General features: G+C 43.0%; 1 protein-coding gene across 1 annotated transcript; it reads left to right on the top strand.

The window, feature by feature from the left end:
* Window positions 1–104: 104 nt before the first annotated feature.
* LOC311247489 (GPI mannosyltransferase 1-like) lies at window positions 105–22,383 on the top strand. Its single transcript, XM_084338530.1, has 8 exons — window positions 105–462; window positions 6,055–6,228; window positions 7,424–7,544; window positions 8,074–8,323; window positions 15,290–15,393; window positions 16,860–17,014; window positions 18,745–18,846; window positions 21,408–22,383. The coding sequence occupies exons 1-8, from the start codon at window positions 289–291 to the stop codon at window positions 21,576–21,578; spliced, it is 1,251 nt and encodes a 416-aa protein (XP_084194656.1). The 5' UTR covers window positions 105–288; the 3' UTR covers window positions 21,579–22,383.
* Window positions 22,384–22,748: the final 365 nt, after the last annotated feature.

The raw sequence follows: 22,748 nt of genomic DNA, 5'->3' as shown, positions 1-22,748 counted from the left end.
AAGAGGAATGACGCTACTTCCTGTTTTCTTCCTGGGTCTTCGTTTGACAGCTACTTTTTTTTAATTAATTAAATCTGGTCGAGGGAAAAGAAAGTCCGATGAAATATGCCAAAATAATGAACGACAACGCCGGAAAAAAGTAGTGTTCACAATTTGGCTTGGATATGTTTTTTTTACTGGACACAAGTAATACGATGCACATAAGAAAAAGCTCCGTTGTTGTCAACAACATAATCTGTAAGCATTACAGCTAACGTTAACGTTAGCCTAGCTGTGTTGTTAATAATAATGATGGAGAGGGTGATTTCCACACTTATGGAAAAACGTGCGCTTTTCACTGCTTCGTTTGCCATACGACTTGCTCTGGTTGTTTATGGCGACTACCAGGACAAGACCATGGCGGTCAAGTACACTGATGTTGACTATCACGTGTTCACAGACGCGGCTTGGTTCATCACTCAGGTCAGTTCAGAGGTTAATTTTAAGAACATGAAAACAGCGACCTCTTCTGGGCAGAATGAATGAATGAATGAAAACTTTATTTAACAGATTGCAGAATGGGTACAATACAGTACGGCTCAATACATACAATTGTTAAGGGGATGCAGACCTGAGAAAGACGTTTGTCTTGTTTCCATCAGGGTCCCCCATTTTCATTTCATATAGACATTTATGACATACACAACATACATGACATTTATGGCATAGGGACATATAGGTATTTAGTACTGATACATTTGTGACATAAGCGGTATTCAAATATACAGTACTGTTACCCCTAGATCCTGACAGAGTATATACATATGATGGGGAGGGGACTGTACATTAGGAGGGGGTGGGTGGGTGGGAGGGAAATATACATACGGCGGGGAGGGAATATATACATGCGGTGGGGAGGAGACTGTCTATTAGGAGGTGGTGGGGGTTTTGGGCATTTACGGTGGCCAGTTTCGAATTGCAGCCTCCCGTAGGTGCTCTTTAAGAGCGGTTTTGAATGTGGGCAGGGATTCACATTCCTTTACAGCTTTGGGTAGGGCGTTCCACATTGTTGTGGCATAATTGCGAAACGTGTTTAGTCCCTTGTATGAGCCGAATCTGGGTTTAACATGATTTGTTGAGCTTCCTCTGGTGTAGTGGTTGTGGTATTCACTGACCTTTGGGAAGTATTTTGACATGTACATGGGCACCCCGGTCGTATAGTGTATCTTGAAGACCAGGCCCATTGCAAGTTGCTGTACTCTGTCGTCTACTCTAAGCCATCCTAGGTTGTCAAAGTGGGCAGGGGTGAGGTGGGTTCTGGGGTTCAGGTCAAGTAGTAGTCTGACCAGTTTGTTTTGTGATGTTTGTAATTTTGTTTTAAGCGCCTTTGAGTGTGTCATAATGTTAGTGTACTGATTAGTGCTTACCCATCCCATGCCACATCACCAGCGGTAAGGAGTCATTGCTGAGTCGATGGGCTGGGCCTCCAGCAACCAGCAACAAAACACTGGACACAAGGAGGACGTGCAGGGGTGTTGGTGTCATCTTGGACCCTGAAACTAAATGACAGGGTGTCACAGCAAATAATCATCCTCTTTACCGGCCTGCGTCTGTGAAGTAGTGATGGGGGAGGGAGGGGGGTAGATAGACTGGGTAGCTTATTGTGTTGTTGTTATTACAGATATAATATCACTCATCATCACTTAATTTAAAGGAACATAAAATGTTTGTGCATTTCCTGTTATCCAGCCTAGTCATGATGACACGGGCTAACGTTATGCGTTTTGATTGAATTGATTGATTGAAAACTTTATTAACAGATTGCAGAATGGGTACAATACAGTACAGCTCAATACACACAATTGTTAAGGGGATGCAGACCAGAGAAAGACTTTCGTCTTGTTTACATCAGGGTCCCCCATTTTCAATTCATCTGGACATATATGACATACATGACATACAGATAGTCAGTACTGCTACATCTATACATTTATGACATACCAGATTTGCAAATACAGTACTGTTTGTGATACAGAAGGAGTCAGGAAAAGGGAGTATATACATTTGACGTAGAAACTGTACATTGGAGGAGGTTGGGTGGGGGGGGGGTTGGCCCTGGGATATTGACAAACATTCTGGGTAATCTACATTGGAGGTGGTTGGGGGGGGGGGGCACACTGTATATACAAGCAAAACTGTACATTGAGGGGGGGGGGAGACACTGTACAAACAAACAAAATTGTACATTGGACTATTGACAACCATACTAGGTAAATGACTGTACATTGGAGGGGGTTGGGTTAGGATATTTACAGGGGCCAGTGTTGAATTGCAGTCTCCCGTAGGTGTCCCTTGAGAGAGGTTTTGAAAGTGGGTAGTGATCCACATTCCTTTACAGCTTTGGGTAGGGCGTTCCACATTGATGTGGCATAATTGCGAAACGTGTTTAGTCCCTTATTTGAGCCGAATCTGGGTTTAACATGATTTGTGGAGCTCCCTCTGGTGTTGTGATCGTGGTATTCACTGACCTTTGGGAAGTATTTTGACATGTACATGGGTACCTTGGTCGTGTAGTGTATCTTGTAGACCAGGCCCATTGCAAGTTGCTGTACTCTGTCGTCTACTCTAAGCCATCCTAGGTTGTCAAAGTGGGCAGGGGTGAGGTGGGTTCTAGGAGTAAGGTCAAGCAGTAGTCTGACCAGTTTGTTTTGAAATGTTTGTAATTTTGTTTTTAGCGCCTTTGAGGTGCTTTGGTACCATGAGGTGCAAGCATAGTCGTAGTACCCCTGAATGAGTGCTCCTGCCAGAGTCTTCAGGGTATTCTTGTTTACCAGAGAGGAGATCCGGTACAATAATCGAGTTCGTTGGTTGACTTTTTTTATTACATTGGATGCCATTTTGTCACAGGAGAGATTAGCCTCTAGGATGGAACCCAGGTAGGTAATTTCATCTTTCCTTGTGACAATATTGTCACCCACTGTAACTGAGAAGCCGTCGGTCTTGCTGAGTTTGTTATTTGAACCGAAGAGAATGGACTCTGTTTTGCCCATGTGTAATGATAGTTTGTTATCAGCGAGCCATATGCAGATTCTGCCTAGTTCCGAGCTGAGGGTTTTTTCAACCTGTAACTTGTTCTTGTCAGAGACCAGCAGGGCTGAGTCGTCCGCAAACAGGAACAAGTTGCAGTCACAAGCTGACGACATGTCATTTGCATAAATTAGGAACAGTAGCGGTCCTAGTATGCTTCCTTGTGGAACACCACAGCTCACTGTGAGGGGGGGGGATAGGGTACCGTTTACCTCCACCATCTGTTCCCTCCCCTCAAGGTAGGATTGCATCCAGCTAGGCCTGCCACGATAACAAATTTTGCTGGGCGATTAATTGCCCCCGAAAATATCGCGATAAGCGATATTATTGCGACCGGTTAGAGATTTTTTTTTTTAGAAATTTATTTCCCAAAACTTTTATTTTGAAGCCCACCGCTCCGTCTTTTCCGGTGTTTTAGACTTTTATTTTGAAGCCCACCGACCGGACCGGAAGTATTGTTGTTATTATCCTAGCTTGCTGATGCTGCTGGTGGACTGGGGCCAGCTAACGTTAGCTTGCTGATGCTACTACTACTTCGACATGCTGCTAATGGGCTGGGGCCAGCTAACGTTAGCTTGCTGATGCTGCTGGTAGATCGACATGCTGCTAGTGGACTGGGGCCAGCTAAAGTTAGCTTGCTGATGCTACTAGTAGATCGACATGAGCTAATGATAAAACAAATGTTGAGATTGTTGGTGAACAACTAACTTTAAGTTAGTTTTAACGTTAGCTACTAACGTTAAAACGCTAACGTTACACTACAAATAACGCTACTTGGTTAAAAGGAGCAACACTATTGAGAAATGTAGTTAAGCTATGTGGTGTTGCCCCACGGAGCTCCTGTGCTGTGCTCTCTGCTCTGTAGTAAAGCCAGCGGCCCGCCTCCCAACACGGACAGTGACTGACAAGGGGCACTGGTTCCGCCTCATTAAAACAAACGCGCAAATAGCAATTAATCGCGCCCGTCAAAATCATTGCATTAATTTTAATTATCGCGGCAATTAATCGATTTATTGCTTATCGCGGCAGGCCAGCATCCAGCTCACTGATAGACTATCAAAACCAATTGCTTTTAGCTTGTCAATCAGAATGGAGTGATTGACCGTGTCAAAGGCCTTTTGTAGGTCCAGAAGTTCAGAAGTTCAGAACATCCCCTCTTGGCATTGCCCATGTTTCCATTTTGTTTAGTTTGGGTCTGATGTGTGGGTTGGAGGTTGGAGCCAGGGGATATATTTAGTAGTTTTAGCTGACGCTTTTATCCAAAGCGACTTAAAAGTTCTGTACAGCAGGAAGGTTACAACTCTTTCAGCTAAGTAACAATGTTCGTCAAACAGTGTTGAACTTGGGTGCTTCAGGTATAGTAACTTGGTAGAGTCAACAGCAACCCCACCCCTCTCAACTCCAAGTCTCCAACCCACACATCAAACCAAAACCAAAAAATAAAGTGCACAACCAATGGGGCTCTTTTGCCTAGAGGTCAGTGTTTGATAGCTTTACATATTATAACTTTAAATGCAAATTAGTCCCAGTGTTCCCTTCTCTTTTTGGAAGGTGACCTCACTTTGAAAATACTATAATAACGTGAAGCGCTAGAGTTGAAGAGGTTATTATAATAACGAGAAGCTCTAGAGTTGAAGAGGTTATTATAATAACGAGAAGCTCTAGAGTTGAAGAGGTTATTATAATAACGAGAAGCTCTAGAGTTGAAGAGGCTCTAATAACGTGAAGCTCTAGAGTTGAAGAGGCTCTAATAACGAGAAGCTCTAGAGTTGAAGAGGCTCTAATCACATGAAGCTCTAGAGTTGAAGAGGCTCTAATAACGAGAAGCTCTAGAGTTGAAGAGGCTCTAATAACGAGAAGCTCTAGAGTTGAAGAGGCTCTAATAACGAGAAGCTCTAGAGTTGAAGAGGCTCTAATAACGAGAAGCTCTAGAGTTGAAGAGGTTATTATAATAACGTGAAGCTCATAGAGTTGAAGAGGCTCTAATAACATGAAGCTCTAGAGTTGAAGAGGCTCTAATAACATGAAGCTCTAGAGTTGAAGAGGCTCTAATAATGAGAAGCTCTAGAGTTGAAGAGGCTCTAATAACGAGAAGCTCTAGAGTTGAAGAGGCTCTAATAACGAGAAGCTCTAGAGTTGAAGAGGTTATTATAATAACGAGAAGCTCATAGAGTTGAAGAGGCTCTAATAACATGAAGCTCTAGAGTTGAAGAGGCTCTAATCACATGAAGCTCTAGAGTTGAAGAGGCTCTAATCACATGAAGCTCTAGAGTTGAAGAGGTTATAATAACGAGAAGCTCTAGAGTTGAAGAGGCTATAATAACGTGAAGCTCTAGAGTTGAAGAGGTTATTATAATAACGTGAAGCTCTAGAGTTGAAGAGGCTCTAATAACATGAAGCTCTAGAGTTGAAGATGTTATTATAATAACGAGAAGCTCTAGAGTTGAAGAGGCTCTAATAACATGAAGCTCTAGAGTTGAAGAGGCTCTAATCACATGAAGCTCTAGAGTTGAAGAGGTTATTATAATAACGTGAAGCTCTAGAGTTGAAGAGGTTATTATAATAACGTGAAGCTCTAGAGTTGAAGAGGCTCTAATAACGAGAAGCTCTAGAGTTGAAGAGGCTCTAATAACATGAAGCTCTAGAGTTGAAGAGGCTCTAATAACGTGAAGCTCTAGAGTTGAAGAGGTTATTATAATAACGAGAAGCTCTAGAGTTGAAGAGGTTATTATAATAACGAGAAGCTCTAGAGTTGAAGAGGCTCTAATAACGTGAAGCTCTAGAGTTGAAGAGGCTCTAATAACGAGAAGCTCTAGAGTTGAAGAGGCTCTAATGACGAGAAGCTCTAGAGTTGAAGAGGCTATAATAACGAGAAGCTCTAGAGTTGAAGAGGCTCTAATAATAATGGGGAGCTCCATTATAGAGATTTGTTCATCTCGAATTAATTCCTTTGTATGCATTCTCCCATCACGCTTGGCCTCCCTACAGGGCAAGTCGCCCTACACCAGATCAACATACCGCTACACGCCGCTCCTGGCCTGGCTGCTGACCCCCAACATCTACCTCAGCCCGCTGTTTGGGAAGGTGCTCTTCATAGTCTGCGACGTGCTCTCGGGATTCCTCATCTACCACGTGCTCCGCCTGCGCGGGCTGGCCTCCCAGGTAGAGTTGTTCATGGACATAGCAGCTCCGCTCATCAAGAGGAGCTTGTGGATGTGAAGGAGAGCATAATATACCGTATTCATTTACACCTATGAGAACTTGTCAAGTAGTAGAGCGTATCGTATAGATACAAACCCAGTCGGGGATGATTGTGGGATATGGTGGTTGATATACCAGGCTAAAATAGAAATAGGTGATAGATATTTTCATTATAAATCAGATAATTTCCACATTAGTAAATGCTGATGCCTGTAACCAGGTGAAACCTAAAGCAAATATACTTTATATGCTGCCTGTTTCACACATAAAAGTATGTTAGATTTCTCTGAATGGAGACAAGTGCATTATATTTCCCCAACCAAAGGTCTCAAAGGGATAGTACACTTTAGTAGAGTGTCAGGTGTCAGGCTCCTCGTTCATTTCCATTCATTTTGAGGACCAAGTCTAAATGTCATACACCATAAATAACCATCCCAGAGTTTTAAGCTAGGCTAGCTAGTGGTCCATATCCGCTTCCATTCATTTGTGTTGACATTTGTGCTCTCACTCTGCCACCACACAGAACCTGGACTAACCCCCCCCCCTCACTGCCACTTTACTTTACTGCCATTATTTATTTTAGTTTACTGCCATATCTATCATCTCACTGCCACTTTACTGCCACTATTGTATTTTACTGCCATTATTTATCAGTTATGCTTACTATGTACCACTGCTGCTGCAAAAAAAAGATTTGCACTAAGTTCTCTTTTACCTCCTATATTTATTTCAATCATACATTCATTTTTTAGCCACTGTTTTTATACTGTGTATATAGTCCTGTATAGTGTATGTACATCATGTCCTATATGTTACTTACATTTACATTTAGTCATTTAGCTGACGCTTTTATCCAAAGCGACTTACAAGTTCTGTACGACAAGACAGCAAGAAGGGTACAACTCTATCAGCTGAGTAACAATGTTTATCAAAGTGTTGCGTGTTACAGTGTAGGTTAGTTTATTAGGACAAGTGCATGACAGTAAGGTTAGTTAGGGTTAGATTATTATTATTTTTTTATTTTTATTTTTTTATTGACTTATGTTTATAGTGTCATATGTTACTTTATGTTTATATTATAAACGAAATTTCACTTCTCTGTATGTCTTGCACATTATGAGAAGCAACAATAAAGCTGACTTTGACTTGGCCTCAGGCGGCGTGCTGTGTGAGCTCTCTGTGGCTGCTCAACCCTCTGCCCATGGGCGTGTCCAGCCGGGGGAACGCAGAGTCCATCCTGGCAGCTCTGGTGCTGGGGACACTACTGTGTTTGGAAGGTAAGGAGTGTATGTATGTATGTATGTCTTGTCTGTTTCCACTCTGTATCACCCCATGCAAACACAAGCCTTCTGCGTTGACACTCTTTTTATGACGCATGTCTGTTCCGTGGCTGTCCTTAAAAAACAAATGGTCTTGGAGTTTTCTGCCTAATCGATTTGTAGTTGATTGAATCGACGATGCTGCAAAACCTCATTTCTCACATGCAATCATGCAGAATGACCTCTTTAAATCTTAGCAAAGATATGCTCATCATCTTTCAAGAAATAAGTCGAATTCAGCATGGAGTAACGCATAAAAAACAACTTAATTGACTAACAAAGTCTTGGTCGACTGATTAATCGACTAAGAGGCGACAGCTATAGAAAATGTTAAATGATTTAAATTGATTTAGTTTCTTTGGAGAAAAGAAACATAGAGGCATACCGGTTCTATAGTCTCCAGGGAACTACAAAATGGTTGAAAAGATAACAATAATCAAAAAGATTAGTTTGATTGCTATTTATTTACTGACTATTTATATTCTAGGCCGGCGCCTCACTTGGGCAGCTGCACTCTACGGCCTGTCTGTCCACATGAAGATCTACCCCGTCACGTACGCTCTGCCCATCGCTCTGGCCCTGCGCACGCCAGAGAAGAGGGGGGAGGGGAGGAAGGAGGGCTGCAGGTGGCAGAGAGCGCTGGGGTTCGTCCGAAGCTTCCTCAACACGGAGCTCTTCCTCTTTGGCAGCGTGGCGGGAGGAGTGTTCTGTGGACTCACCGCCCTCTTCTATCACATGTGAGCGTGCCAAAATAATCTATCGCATTGTGAGCGTGCCAAAATAATTCATCACATGTGAGTGTGCCAAAAGAATATATCACATGTGAGAGTGCCAAAATAATATATCACATGTGAGAGTGCCAAAATAATTCATCACATGTGAGCGTGCCAAAATAATATATCACATGTGAGCGTGCCAAAATTATTTGATCACATGTGAGAGTGCCAAAATAATCTATCGCATGTGAGAGTGCCAAAAGGATCTTATCACACGTGCGTGTGTCAAAAGTATATATCACATGTGAGTGTGCCAAAATAATTCATCACATGTGAGAGTGCCAAAATAATCTATCGCATGTGAGAGTGCCAAAATAATCTATCGCATGTGAGAGTGCCAAAAGGATCTTATCACACGTGCGTGTGTCAAAAGTATATATCACATGTGAGCGTGCCAAAATAATTCATCACATGTGAGAGTGCCAAAATAATTCATCACATGTGAGAGTGCCAAAATTATTCATCACATGTGAGAGTGCCAAAAGAATATATCACATGATGTGAGTGTGACAAAATAATTGCATATTGCACACATACGTGGGCTTACACAGCTGCACACTGGGTGTACACTTGCAGACATCAAAGTCTCATTTACATTATGTCTCATTTTGATTAAAGATAGAATCTGTAATTTTGTCAAACAGTGACCTCTAGGCAAAAGAGCCCTACTTTGTATTGAATTCCTCCAGACCTCTCTTGGCAGAGCCTGAGGTGTGGTCAGCAGTAGCAACCCCCCCCCCCCTATCCCCACTCAAATCCAACCCACACATTAGACCAAAAACTAAAAATGCAAACAAGGCACATTACCAGGAGGGCCTATTTTGCCTAGGGGCCTGTTTACCATGATACATTTACCATGTATCATGTATGGTATCAGATTTTAGTATCTGGGAAATTCGCCGATATCAATATTCTATTTTAGCCTGGTATAAGACCGATATCTGATACCAGTATTGTGTCGGTATCGGTGCGTCCCTAGAATAAGCACGTAATTAAGAGGTTGAGTCCAACCGGTTCTCATTCGACATGATCCAGCGATGGAGACCTTGAAGACTCAGCCACTAGTTTCAAGTTTCAAGTTTCTTTAATAGTTGTCATACAGAAGTACAGAATACTTTTATACAAAATGCTTCTTACTGTTACGCTCCAGAGACTGTGCTAGACAAAATAAGTATGAAATAAAATAGTATAGCATGTAAAATAGAAGTAAAAATAGAGGTCACAGTGTTCAGTATAGACATATGTACAATGTTCGATGCAGAATAGAAGTAACTGAGTTACCATACAATATACTATGCAATGTACTAATATACAATACTATATAGTAGGGCTGGGCGATATGGAAAAAAATCATATCGCGATAACGATATGATAATTTTATTTTATTTCTCGATATCGATAATTATCGAATTGTTATAAGTTTCGTTTTTTTTATTTATTTTTTTAACAACATATGTATGTTTATTTTGCAGCAATTCTTTGTCATTGCCGCCATCTTTAGTGTTACATCCCCTCACACTCCAGTTCTCAGGCTGCAGCTGGTTTAAAAGCTAAAGTAAACCGGCTTCTCTGCTGGCTGTGGCTCCAGAGGAGTTGAACAGTTCTGGCTCTGCTAGTTTATTTTCGATCTTTTGGCGCTTTTTTGGTGGACAAACCACCGCACATGTGCACCGTGACTCGTGACTGGAGTCTAGTTCTGCTAGCACACATAGCCTACTGTGTACAGACGGTTTCAAAATGTATTTTAAATTAGAAAGCAAACAAAATAAATGGACAAGAGAAAAAGAAATCTGAATTAGGTCAGTATTGGCATTTGGACAAGCAAAGCCATTACTTTAAGTTGCAGGCAAGAAAGACAAGTCTGTCCACTGTCTCTGGTTTTAAAACTGCCCTGTTGCAGGTATAAAAAAAAAAAAAACGATTTTTCGATTTTTTTTTTATTTCGATATTCGATATCGATTATTAAAATATATCGCGATATTTATCGTTATCGTTATATCGCCCAGCCCTACTATATAGTGCAAAGCAGAAATGGGATGAGGTACAATTTAGGTACAATTTACAGTAAGGTGTACGAGTTGTAGTGCAAATCCTTTACCAATAAATATAAAGTGTGTTTAGGTGATCTAAAGTGTGGAGAGTGGGTGCTGCAGTGTGTTGTTTGTTTAAAGTGAGTGTGTGCGCGTGTGGATGTGTGTGCTCTGCTGTGTGCATTTGATGGTTGTTGTAGGGCTGGGCGATAAAACGATAACGATAACTATCGCGATAAATTATTTCCTCGAAATAAACATGAAACGTGGTCGCAAAGTTTCGATATATCGATTTTCCAAGCTTGGCTCCGTTCAGCCTCGGCTCAGCTCACTCACTAACAACAACCAACCTTACGTGATGACGTGCTACGCACAACAGCTAACAACCAATCAGTGAAGGAGATGGCCGAGATCGAGAGTAGGGTCGAGCTGCAACCTCGGAGCCTCAAGGTCCAGATTGGTACTTCCGCCCTGCCACAGGACTATTAGTCCTGTGACAGGGCTATGCGCTGATTGGCGGAAAGTACGGAAGTATCTCGAAGTACGTCTGACGTATCTCGAATTACGTCTGACGTGTACGGAAGTATCTCGAAGTACGTCTGACGTATCTCGAATTACGTCTGACGTTTCTCTACGTTAGCGAACATTAAATGTTGTATTCATAAAATAATATAAAATCAGCAGCATGGGGAGGGCCGGGGGGAGGGGAGGTACAGGTAGTAGAAGACATAGAGGTACAGGTCACATAATTATAGTACAGTGGAGAAGTAAAAATAGAATAAAAAGGCAGTGTAAACAATATACAATATTATTAACTAATAATAACACGCCTCGCGGGTCATTATAATACGAGAGCCGTGGGTCTGCATTGTATAGAGCGGATCCCCCGGCCGTATTCAAGCGCTGGAGCGCTTTGCGATGGATCAAACTGTATTAGTAGTAATAATAGTAGTTGGCTAGTTGCGCGCTTCTGGCCACCTCCCGCAGTGCGCGCATACACACATACTGTCTGTAGCTATACAGTACGTGCAAAATTTATTGTCAAGAGCCAATCGCACAGGTTGCCTCATCTCATCTGGCTCTGCAAATAGATCTAGAGTCTGAATATCATATATAGCTGCTGATGATCTCTCTCGAGTCAAATCCATTCTGAGAACGGAATGCAGTGCCCGCGACGAGGGTCTTGATTGATTGATTGATTGATTGATTGATTGATTGAAAATTGTATTAACAGATCATGCTGGACCTACAAAAGGCCTTTGACACTGTCAATCACTCCATTCTTGATTGAACATTTTATTAACAGATTGCAGAATGGGTACAGTACAGTACAGCTCAATACACACAATTGTTAAGGGGATGCAGACCAGAGAAATACTTTTGTCTTGTTTACATCAGGGTCCCCCATTTTCAATTCATCATAACATATGACATACACGACATACAGATAGACAGTACTGCTACATCTATACATTTATGACATACCAGATTTGCAAATACAGTATTGTTTGTGATACAAAAAGAGTCCAGAAAAGAGAGTATATACATTTGACGTAGAAACTGTACATTGGAGGAGGTTGGGTAGGTGGGGGGGGGGGGGGGGGACTGTACATTGGAGGTGGTTGGGGGGGGGGGTCGGGTAGGAGGGGTGGGTGGGGGGGGGGGACACTGTACAACTGTACAAGCAAAACTGTACATTGGAATATTGACAACCATACTTGGTCATTTACTGTACATTGGAGGGGGTTGGGTTACAACACAGGAGCAGAGTATAAACAACAGTACAGTACTGTTTCTCATTCCTGTACTGTTGTTTATACTCTGCTCCTGTGTTGTAACCCAACCCCCTCCAATGTACAGTAAATGACCAAGTATGGTTTTGTCAATATTCCAATGTACAGTTTTGCTTGTACAGTTGTACAGTGTCCCCCACCCCTCCTACCCGACCCCCCCCCCCCCCCCCCCAAGGCGAAAGTCTTTCTCTGGTCTGCATCCCCTTAACAATTGTGTGTATTGAGCTGTACTGTACTGTACCCATTCTGCAATCTGTTAATAAAATGTTCAATCAAGAATGGAGTGATTGACAGTGTCAAAGGCCTTTTGTAGGTCCAGCATGATCTGTTAATACAATTTTCAATCAATCAATCAATCAATCAATCAATCAATCAATCAATCAATCAAGACCCTCGTCGCGGGCACTGCATTCCGTTCTCAGAATGGATTTGACTCGAGAGAGATCATCAGCAGCTATATATGATATTCAGACTCTAGATCTATTTGCAGAGCCAGATGAGATGAGGCAACCTGTGCGATTGGCTCTTGACAATTAATTTTGCACGTACTGTATAGCTACAGACAGTATGTGTGTATGCGCGCACTGCGGGAGGTGGCCAGAAGCGCGCAACTAGCCAACTACTATTATTACTACTAATACAGTTTGATCCATCGCAAAGCGCTCCAGCGCTTGAATACGGCCGGGGGATCCGCTCTATACAATGCAGACCCACGGCTCTCGTATTATAATGACCCGCGAGGCGTGTTATTATTAGAGTTAATAATATTGTATATTGTTTACACTGCCTTTTTATTCTATTTTTACTTCTCCACTGTACTATAATTATGTGACCTGTACCTCTATGTCTTCTACTACCTGTACCTCCCCTCCCCCCGGCCCTCCCCATGCTGCTGATTTTATATTATTTTATGAATACAACATTTAATGTTCGCTAACGTAGAGAAACGTCAGACGTAATTCGAGATACGTCAGACGTACTTCGAGATACTTCCGTACACGTCAGACGTAATTCGAGATACGTCAGACGTACTTCGAGATACTTCCGTACTTTCCGCCAATCAGCGCATAGCCCTGTCACAGGACTAATAGTCCTGTGGCAGGGCGGAAGTACCATTCTGGACCTCGAGGCTCCGAGTCTGCAGCTGGACCCGACGTGCTACGCACAACAGCTAACAACCAATCAGTGAAGGAGATGGCCGAGATCGACGGAGAGTGACCCGGAAGGAGACCCAGAGCGGTAGGACTCACTCAACAACAAGGCTTGCTAGGCTAATTAGCTTGCACGGCGTTGTTTTATATATTTACGTGCCGAGTATGTGTGTGTGGTGAATTCTGAGGCCACGTTTATAGTAGTGGGGGTATACAGTGGTAGTCGTTTCAATATATTGTGGCGGAAGAGAGTATTTTAGTGTGATATTTAGCACATTGTCATGGAATACACCGCGTAGAAGCAACAGGCTGGCTAGGTTAACTAGCTTGCACGGCACTGTTTTATATATTTACGTGCCGAGTATGTGTGTGTTTTGAATTCTGAGGCCACGTTTATAGTAGTGGGGGTATACAGTGGTAGTCGTTTCAATATATTGTGGCGGAAGAGAGTATTTTAGTGTGATATTTAGCACATTGTCATGGAATACACAGCGTAGAAGCAACAGGCTGGCTAGGTTAACTAGCTTGCACGGCACTGTTTTATATATTTACGTGCCGAGTATGTGTGTGTTTTGAATTCTGAGGCCACGTTTATAATAGTGTGGGAGTGGACGTCGTTTCAATATATTGTGGCGGAAGAGAGTATTTTAGTGTCATATTTATTGTCATGAGATACTCCGCTTGTCGGCTAACTGCTAACGTGCGAGGACTGATGACGACATCAACTCGACTTGAGACATTCGCAGCAGCATATTAGAAGTTAATTAAACTTGACAGACATTATATCGACGATAATTATCGATATCGAATTATATGAACATTTTATAATTTTATCGCGATAACGTTTTTGGTCATATCGCCCAGCCCTAGGTTGTTGCATAGTGTTTATTGTTCGTTGAGCAGCCTGATGGCCTGGGGATAGAAGCTTCTTCTGAGTCTTTCTGTGCTCGCCTTGAGACTCCGGTATCGCTTGCCTGACCGCAGCAGTTCAAAGAGGCAGTTGTTTGGGTGGCTGGAGTCCTTGATGATTCTCTTAGCCTTACCCCTGCACCGCTTGTTGTAAATGTTCTGGAGGGTGGGAAGCCCCCCTCCAATTGTGCGTTTGGCTGAACGTGTCACTCTCTGTAGTCTGCTTCGGTCTTGTGCAGTGCTATTCCCAAACCAGGAGGTGATGTTGCCAGTCAGGATGCTCTCTATTGTACATGAGTAGAAGTTCTTAAGGATCTTCTGACTGACTTGGAACTTCCTTAGGCACCTGAGGAAGTATTTATTCTGAATGATTATTGTCTTGATGGTCTTCATTCCAAATGATGGAAATTCTAAGTGTGTTTGGATTCTGATTTGGAGCGTTCCTATTACGACATGTCACTACAGTTAGGATTGTATTACTTTATATTTTCAACAATTTCATACAACTTCCTTGAATCTATATAACATATTTGTTAAAGAAACTAGTCTAAATCTAATGTTAATTATTTATTTTCCAGCACTTCTTTCGTCCATTGTATTGGACACAACCACATTTTAAATGAATCATTTCCTTTCCTGCCTGCCTACCCCACACCAAAGAGTAAAACACTTTTACAAACTGCACAGTACATTAGGTAGGCAGTGTTCCTTGCTCCAAAAAGCACAGCTTATTGATTAATCAAAGCTAATTTGTCCCATTGTGACATAATCAAGGCCAACATCAGAACAGCTTGTTTAGGCTTGTCAATCTGAAAGAGTACATTTTCCCCCAGCACTTAAATAATATTTCAGACTGACTGCCAAATCCACACAAAGACTAGGCAAAACCCATTTTCACAATTTGTCCCCTTTAAGAAATGTGTTATTTTTACTACTTTATTGCTATTTGTAGGTCATCATTGTTTTACGTTCTGCAGTGATTTGGGCAAGTCTTTTTTATATTACCAATAGTTTCAACCTCCTCTCCTCTCCTCTCCTCTCCAGGTATGGTTGGGAGTTCCTCCATGAGACCTATCTGTACCATCTAACCAGAAGGGACACCAGACACAACTTCTCTCCCTACTTTTATATGCTCTACCTCACTGCAGGTGTGTATCCATCCACCCATCCACCCACCCACCCACCCACCCATCCATCCACCCATCCATCCATCCATCCACCCACCCATCAACCCATCCATCCATCCACCAACCCATCCACCCATCCATCCACCTTGTTGAAACCAGCAGGAACCCTGCACCAGGCTTTATTAGGTCTTTATTAGCAGTGTGACTTTAAGTCAGTGGAGAATGAGACCGTCTAACTTTTATTAACTCGGTTTGAAACGGCCAGTAATTACAGGCACTACAAGGAGGATTTTGACGTCAAACATATCATTGTAAGTTCAATGTCTGAAACTCATTGAGACCCATGAGAATGAAAGACGACTGACGAGGCCGCGACAAGTACCTGGATGTCCTCTGTTCTGTATTGATATAGTGAATGATAAGTACCTGGAGGTCCTCTGTTTGTATTGATATAGTGATGCAGGATATATCGGCCGCCGATATAATATCGGCCGATATGGCAGTTTTTTTACACATCGGTATCGGTCCGATATCAAGATTGGGCCGATATAATTTTTTGTCTTTTATTTTTTTATTTTTTTTTTACATGTTTTGGCCTTAAATCGTTTAAAAATATCAGTCATTTCTGAAAATAATAAATAACTAGCTCTTTATTTGATTATCATAAAAAAAGTGTTTTCTATACAGAGATATCGACATCGGTAAATATCGGTATCGGCCACAATTTTCACATCGGTGCATTATAGTGAATGATAAGTACCTGGAGGTCCTCTGTTCTGTATTGATATAGTGAATGATAAGTACCTGGATGTCCTCTGTTCTGTATTGATATAGTGAATGAGAAGTACCTGGATGTCCTCTGTTCTGTATTGATATAGTGAATGCAACCGTGTCCGATTCATAGTATGGATATGGAGTATGACATGTGCTTCATGGGAAATGTGGTCTTATCGTGAGGATTAGACTACCGATTGTCTCGGCAATGGTCTCATTTCTTTACTGTAATTATACCAAGGTATATCACAACCAATCTGTGGACCAGGACACTGCCAGTACAAAACTCTCCACCCCCAGCCTCAGCCACAGTCCACAGGTTGTGCATCCCCACCATGTCCCATACTGCTGTCCGTGTATGGAATAGTCTTCCAAAGCATGTTATTGGCTCCATTGCAGACAATGGTATTCAGGCCTTCAAACGCAGAATTCATAGACACCTCCCGACCATTCCCCTCATTGACCAGCTGCAGTCAACCATATGATTGGCCAACTGGATATAACTGTGTTTCCTGACTGACTCACAATTGCACCCAATAAAATAAATATGAATAAATAAATCTGACAATGATATGTTTTGTTGAAAGTTCTCCTTGTATTAGCTTTAATCAAGTAAAAGAAAAACGGCATCTAGTAGACAATGTACTTCAGCTGCTCTCCTATACTCTTGACTGAAGTGATGGGTGTCTGTGTACTTGTCCCTGTGTGTGCAGACAGTGGGTGGAGTGTGTGGGTGGGCCTGGCAGCCTTCCTCCCCCAGCTGGGTCTGCTGCTGCTGGTGTCGTGGGCCTACCACGCTGACCTGGCCCTCTGCTGCTTCCTGCACACAGCCATCTTTGTCTCCTTCAACAAAGTCTGCACCTCGCAGGTACACCCCCACACACACAACCTAAAATATTTGCTTACTGACTCACTCAATTAGGGCTCGGCGATATGGTCAAAATATGATTATCACAATATTTTTCTTATTTTTGAGCGTATAAGGATATTTGTCTGGAATTGATTTTTCTTTTCTTTTCTGTGAAAATTACAGTGTGATTTGACATATTTCTGATGGGTTTTCTTTTTCGGGGTAATAAAATTGTTGTGCTTTTTCATTCAGAAAGGTATATTTTAATCCAATTTTATCCCAGAATATGATTTACTTAAGAAAAAAAAGGATAAGGATACGTTTACCATTTTGTTGACGACTGTATAGTGAAAATCCATACATTTGTATGGATCCATGACAGTATAACTTCATACAACCTGTGGACTGTGGCTGAGGCTGGGGGTGGAGTGTTTTGTACTGGCAGTGTCCTGGTCCACAGATTGGTTGTGATATACCTTGGTATAATTACAGTACAGTAAAGTTCAGAGTATCGGGGAAGATACTCCAGTCCTTCTACTCAGGAGCTGTAGAGAGCATCTTGACCGGAAACATCACTGCCTGGTATGGGAACAGCACGGCACAGGACAAGAAGGCCCTACAGAGAGTGGTGCGCTCAGCCGAGCGTACCACGGGTATTGCGCTACCTCCCCTGCAGGCTCTATACAACAAGAGGTGCAAATCCAGAGCCTGCAGGATAATGAAAGACCCCCACCACCCCAATAACAGCCTGTTCCAGCTGCTGAGGTCAGGCAGACGCCTGCGAACTCCAGCGACTAGGACGGAGAGGCTTAGGCTAAGCTTCTTCCCCCAGGCCATCAGAGCCTTGAACAATGAACATTGAGAGACACAGAAACTGAACTATCCACACACAAGCACATACACGACACGCACGCTGAGCACGCTCACACACTAGCAGCCACTTTAACACTCATGCCGCACACACGCACACTTATGGCCAGAGGAAAGGCCACTTAAAGTAGTATAACATCAGGAACAGTGTATTGCACTACTAAAGCTACCTAGCATGTCCTATATGCTCTGTAAATACTAATGTACAGATACCGAGATGGCACACCATGTACCTGTTTATTGCACTGTTTTATTGGATTCTATTAATATGTTGTACCACTGTATTTTATTGGATTCTATTATATGTTGTACCACTGTATTGCACATCGTCGCGGGCAAGACCAGCCGCATTTCATTGTATACCTGTATGCCGTGACAATTAAAACTCTTGACTTGACTTGATTCAGTTGACCTCCCAGCCCTACATTCACTCATGCACTCTTAGCAGACCCTGCTGTGTATTTCTATGAAGGCTGAAATAAACTAATTTAGCTGAACTTCAGACCTAGACAATGAGCAGAAGAGTTTGTGTTTTGTGCAAACATGTTTGGTAACAACATTTACATACTGTACAGTTGATTTCAGATTTCTCATGAACCACCACGCATTGCTGAGGGGTTTGAATGAAAAATGTCTTCTTTCCACTCAGACCAGTGGTTTGTGCCACAGAGTCCTTAGTTACCATGGCGACCACTCACTGCGCGATTCCCAGCCTTTTAGCCGAAATCACGATTAATTTAAAGCATCTTTAAACCTCCCATTTCACCGCAAGATGCAGTAAATAATATGACTTTTAATTATTTTCTCTGAATATCTATTGAAATGCTTAACACTTAACACACAGTGGTCTGTGCTTCGCTCTACGTCTTGTCTCCCAGTACTTCCTGTGGTACCAGTGTCTGCTTCCTCTCATCATCCCTCATCTGAGTCTATCAACTAAACAGGGAATTGGACTGCTGGCCCTCTGGTTTGCTGGACAGGTAATTCCATCTCGCTTGCCTTATTACAACCAGAGTTATGTGTAGCAGGGGGGGTTACGGTGAGTAAGCCTAATACCTCCCTTGGCCGTTGGGGATTCCTTTTTGGTTGGCCTGACATGTACAGACCCACTACGGAACACTACCTATGCTAGCTCTCCTATGAGTCTCAGACAGATATATTGAGAAATAAACAAATAACCTTCCGGCGAATATGGAGGTTTTCTAAAGCCATTTTTTATTTACCATGGTGGCGTGTTGTGGTCTTGTGTCTCATCCTGCAATTACTTCTTGGCAATGTAATCTCATTAAAGTATAGGAAAAAGACAATTTCTCTGTACTAGGCCCAACAGCTCTCCCTTGTTGCCTAGATAACATACAGAGAAACCTTTTTTATATTATTTTATCTTTATGTATGTCTCTTGGTTAAACACCAATTTCTTCTTTTGGGATGTGCATACAGTATACTACTGGTTGCTCTTGTACGCCAAGGTGCGTATGGCGTGATATGCGCCATACATTATACAGTACATTGTAGTCTGTGCCGTTTAGGTGGGACTCAGACACACTCAGTGATCAGGCATTCCTGGTAGTTCTCGAGTTCTGCTGCCATTAGTTCTCTGGCTGCTGGCAGCAGTCCCCGCCCACTGTTGTGGAGCCTGATGTACGCTGATACGGAGGACTGGCTGGGGCGGTTAGTGGTGTGTCGGTGGGTATGAGTCTGTGACTGAACGTGCTTCTCATCTTGACTAGCTCATCATAGAGAGGGTGGGAGGGATTATCCAGTATAGCGGCCAGCTTCCTTCTCATCCCCCTCTCTGCCACCACCTCTGAGGCTCTAGTCTGACCAGCTCGCCGCCCACCACGGAGCTAGCCTTCCTCAACAGTTTGTTCAGTTGGTGTCCCTTGAGATGATGTAGCCCCCCTAGCATGCCACAGCACAGAAGAGGACACTGGTTACTACTGACTGATAAAACGACTGCACCAGTCTATTGCACACGTTGAAGGACCTGAGTCTCCTGGTAAATGGTAAATGGCTGCTTTTTTATATAGCGCTTTTATCCAAAGCGCTTTACAATTTGTTACTCACATTTTACCCGTTCACTCACACATTCACACACCGACGGCGGTGCCAACCTGCTCATCGGGAGCAATTAGGCGTTAAGTGTCTTGCTCAAGGACACATCGACACGCTGCATGGGAGGAGCGGGAATCGAACCGGGAACCTCCGGATTGCCAGACGACTGCTCTACCTCCCGAGCCACTGTCGCCCTCCTCAGGAAGAACAGCCTGCTCTGTCCCTTCCTGTAGAGAGGGCCTCTGTGTTGTCTGACCAGTCTAATTTATTATTTAGGTGTACTCCAAGGAACTTATTATGTCTCCACCATCTCCACCTCATCCCCTCGGATGGTGATGAGAGTCGTGGGGTGTCTCTTCTTGCCTCTCCGGAAGTTCACCATCAGCTCCTTGGTCTTGCTGATGTTGAGTTGGAGATGGTTGCTGTCGCTCCACCCCACAAAGCTCTCCATCAGGGCTCTATACTGTCATTAGTGATGTAACCTACAATGGAGGAGTCGTCAGAGAACTTCTGTAGGCGGCACCCATTCAAGTTGTGGCAGAAGTCAGAGGTGTAGACAGAGGGTGAACAGGAAGGGTGAACAGGAAGGGTGACGGCACAGTTCCTTGGGGGGACCCGGTGTTGCTCACCAACACATCAGAATGACTGACCTGCAGTCTGACGTACTGCGGTATGTTGGTGAGATAGTCTGTGATCCAGGCCACCAAGCCGTGCTCCAGCTGCTTCACCGTGAGCTTCTCCGCTAGCCGTGAATGGTGTTGAAGGCGCTGGAGAAGTCAAAGAACATATGCAGATACTGTATGCATAATACCGAATTTCCCCAAGGGTATCAATAAAGGAATATCTTATCTTATCTTATCTGTATGCAGTAGGGTTGCAAATCGTAAGCACGTTCCTTACTCGCCCATTGATAACGTTAACGATCAATTAATCGATTAATTGTAACAAAAAATACCCAATTTACCAAACAATAACAAATGTATTTGTTTCCTCAATCAAAAGGTTTATTTCCGCAGCAGCGACATATTGCATTCTCGCAACATTGCATGACATATGAAACATAGAAATGTAGAGGCCTAGACATATTAAAACACATTTGTGTCGACTTTAAGCGGGCAAGCTGCATATGTGGCCAAAAAAAACATTGACATTAGCATACAGCAGATTCTGTGTTTTGTTTCCCCTGGTTTTGCAGGTGACGTACTGGGTGAAGTTTGTCATAATAATAATAATAATAATAATAATACTAGTATACGGGCGGCCGAGTGGCGTAACGCGCTGCGTCACGGCACGGCCGACCCGGGTTCGATTCCCGGACCCGGCGTTCTTTGCCGAATGTCTTCCCCTGCTCTGTCTCCTATTCTTCCTCTCTCTCTCTTTACCGGACTGCCCGGTAGTAAAAAAAAAACTATAAAAATCGACCAAAAACACACAAAAAAAAAGAATTATAATAATACTAGTATCTCTTCTCTCTCCCTACTCCCAGGGTGTATGGTTGGGCCCGGCCTACTTCCTGGAGTTTGAAGGCTACAACACCTTCCTGCTGATCTGGCTGGCCGGACTCCTGTTCCTGGTCATCAACTGTTTCATCTTGATCCAGATAGTAGCCCATTACAAACCAGCGCAGACCACACTGAAGAGACTAAAGGCTGAGTGATGGTTTATCACTTGCATTTATCACCTGACCTCAGTGGCTTAAGGCAAAGATACTGGGTCTGCAACCATTACCACGCCAGGTGCGCAGGTTAGAGTCTCTTGCACACCACTCGACGGTTCTCACAGCCGGCCGCACGTCGTGCCAGATCCACCGCTAGATTTCAGTGGTGAGAGCGGCGTTTAGGTCACCATACAAACACCATGATCACATGGCCCATACCAACACCACGGGGGGGGGGTAGTAGTAAGCCTGCCAATGCCACGCCTTGTGTAGCACACATGACGCATTACAGGAAGTGAGAAAGACTCTGGCTCTGCCGAAAGCTTCACTGTGGAATTTTGAAAGGAAATGTTGCGTTTCAAAACATCCAACCAGTGGCTCCCAAACTGATTTCAGGAGAGGCACGAGGCCCAATAGAGAATTTGAGGGAAAAGGAATCTTATTTACAGAGAGACCCGTGAAAGCTGGGACTAAATGCGAAACCTCCTACAATCCAGTCAGTGAACACGTCATCATTCAACCCTGCTCTCGCTGATGGTTACCGGAGATGTGTCCAGAATCCAATTGCAGAAGGCTGCAGCGCTGCACAAGTTGAAAAAGTGACATGGTGATTAGGAGGTTTATACAGTACAATATATATTCTATACCCACGACTGTCTACCTGCTGATTATCACACATTTTTGTTTGTATATAAAAAAGGAAATATATTTTTTTGTTAAAATAAAATAGGTGGCTTGTTTGGAACACGTGTGGAGGCTCTTGGAATGTTATTATTATTACAGTTTTTCACGATTGCTAAAACACATTCCATGAAACTGCCCTCCCTTTTCACAAAACTCTAAACACAAAACACTTTTTTCAAGCTATATACACAAAACCTAACATTCGAGTTTCAAAACCAAACTATCACACCAAAACAGTCAGTAGGAGTTAGATCATTTTATGTACTGTACTGTGTAGGGACTGTCCTGCTCCACTAGGGGCAGGCTTTTCTCATTCACTAGGCTGGGGGCGGGGCTGGCTTTTCTAATTCACAGGAGCGATCTTTTCTACCACAGTGCACGTTGGCTTTGAGAGTTGTTTGATTGATTGAAAACTTTATTAACAGATTGCAGAATGGGTACAGTACAGTACATAGATGTAGCAGTACTGTCTATCTGTATGTCATG

Source organism: Notolepis coatsorum (assembly GCF_963971535.1).
Source record: "Notolepis coatsorum genome assembly, contig: SCAFFOLD_224, whole genome shotgun sequence".
In the NCBI taxonomy this organism is placed as follows: domain Eukaryota; kingdom Metazoa; phylum Chordata; class Actinopteri; order Aulopiformes; family Paralepididae; genus Notolepis; species Notolepis coatsorum.
This window is presented reverse-complemented; position numbering and strand designations above follow the sequence as displayed.

What these genes read in the sequence shown, in the direction of transcription:
- LOC311247489 (XM_084338530.1), top strand. Translation starts at nt 289, where the DNA reads ATGATGGAGAGGGTGATTTCCACACTTATGGAAAAACGTGCGCTTTTC. An exon ending in ACAAAGTCTGCACCTCGCAG is followed by an intron (nt 17,015 to 18,744) that starts GTACACCCCCAC and finishes CTTGTCTCCCAG; the next exon opens with TACTTCCTGTGGTACCAGTG. An exon ending in CCCTCTGGTTTGCTGGACAG is followed by an intron (nt 18,847 to 21,407) that starts GTAATTCCATCT and finishes CCCTACTCCCAG; the next exon opens with GGTGTATGGTTGGGCCCGGC.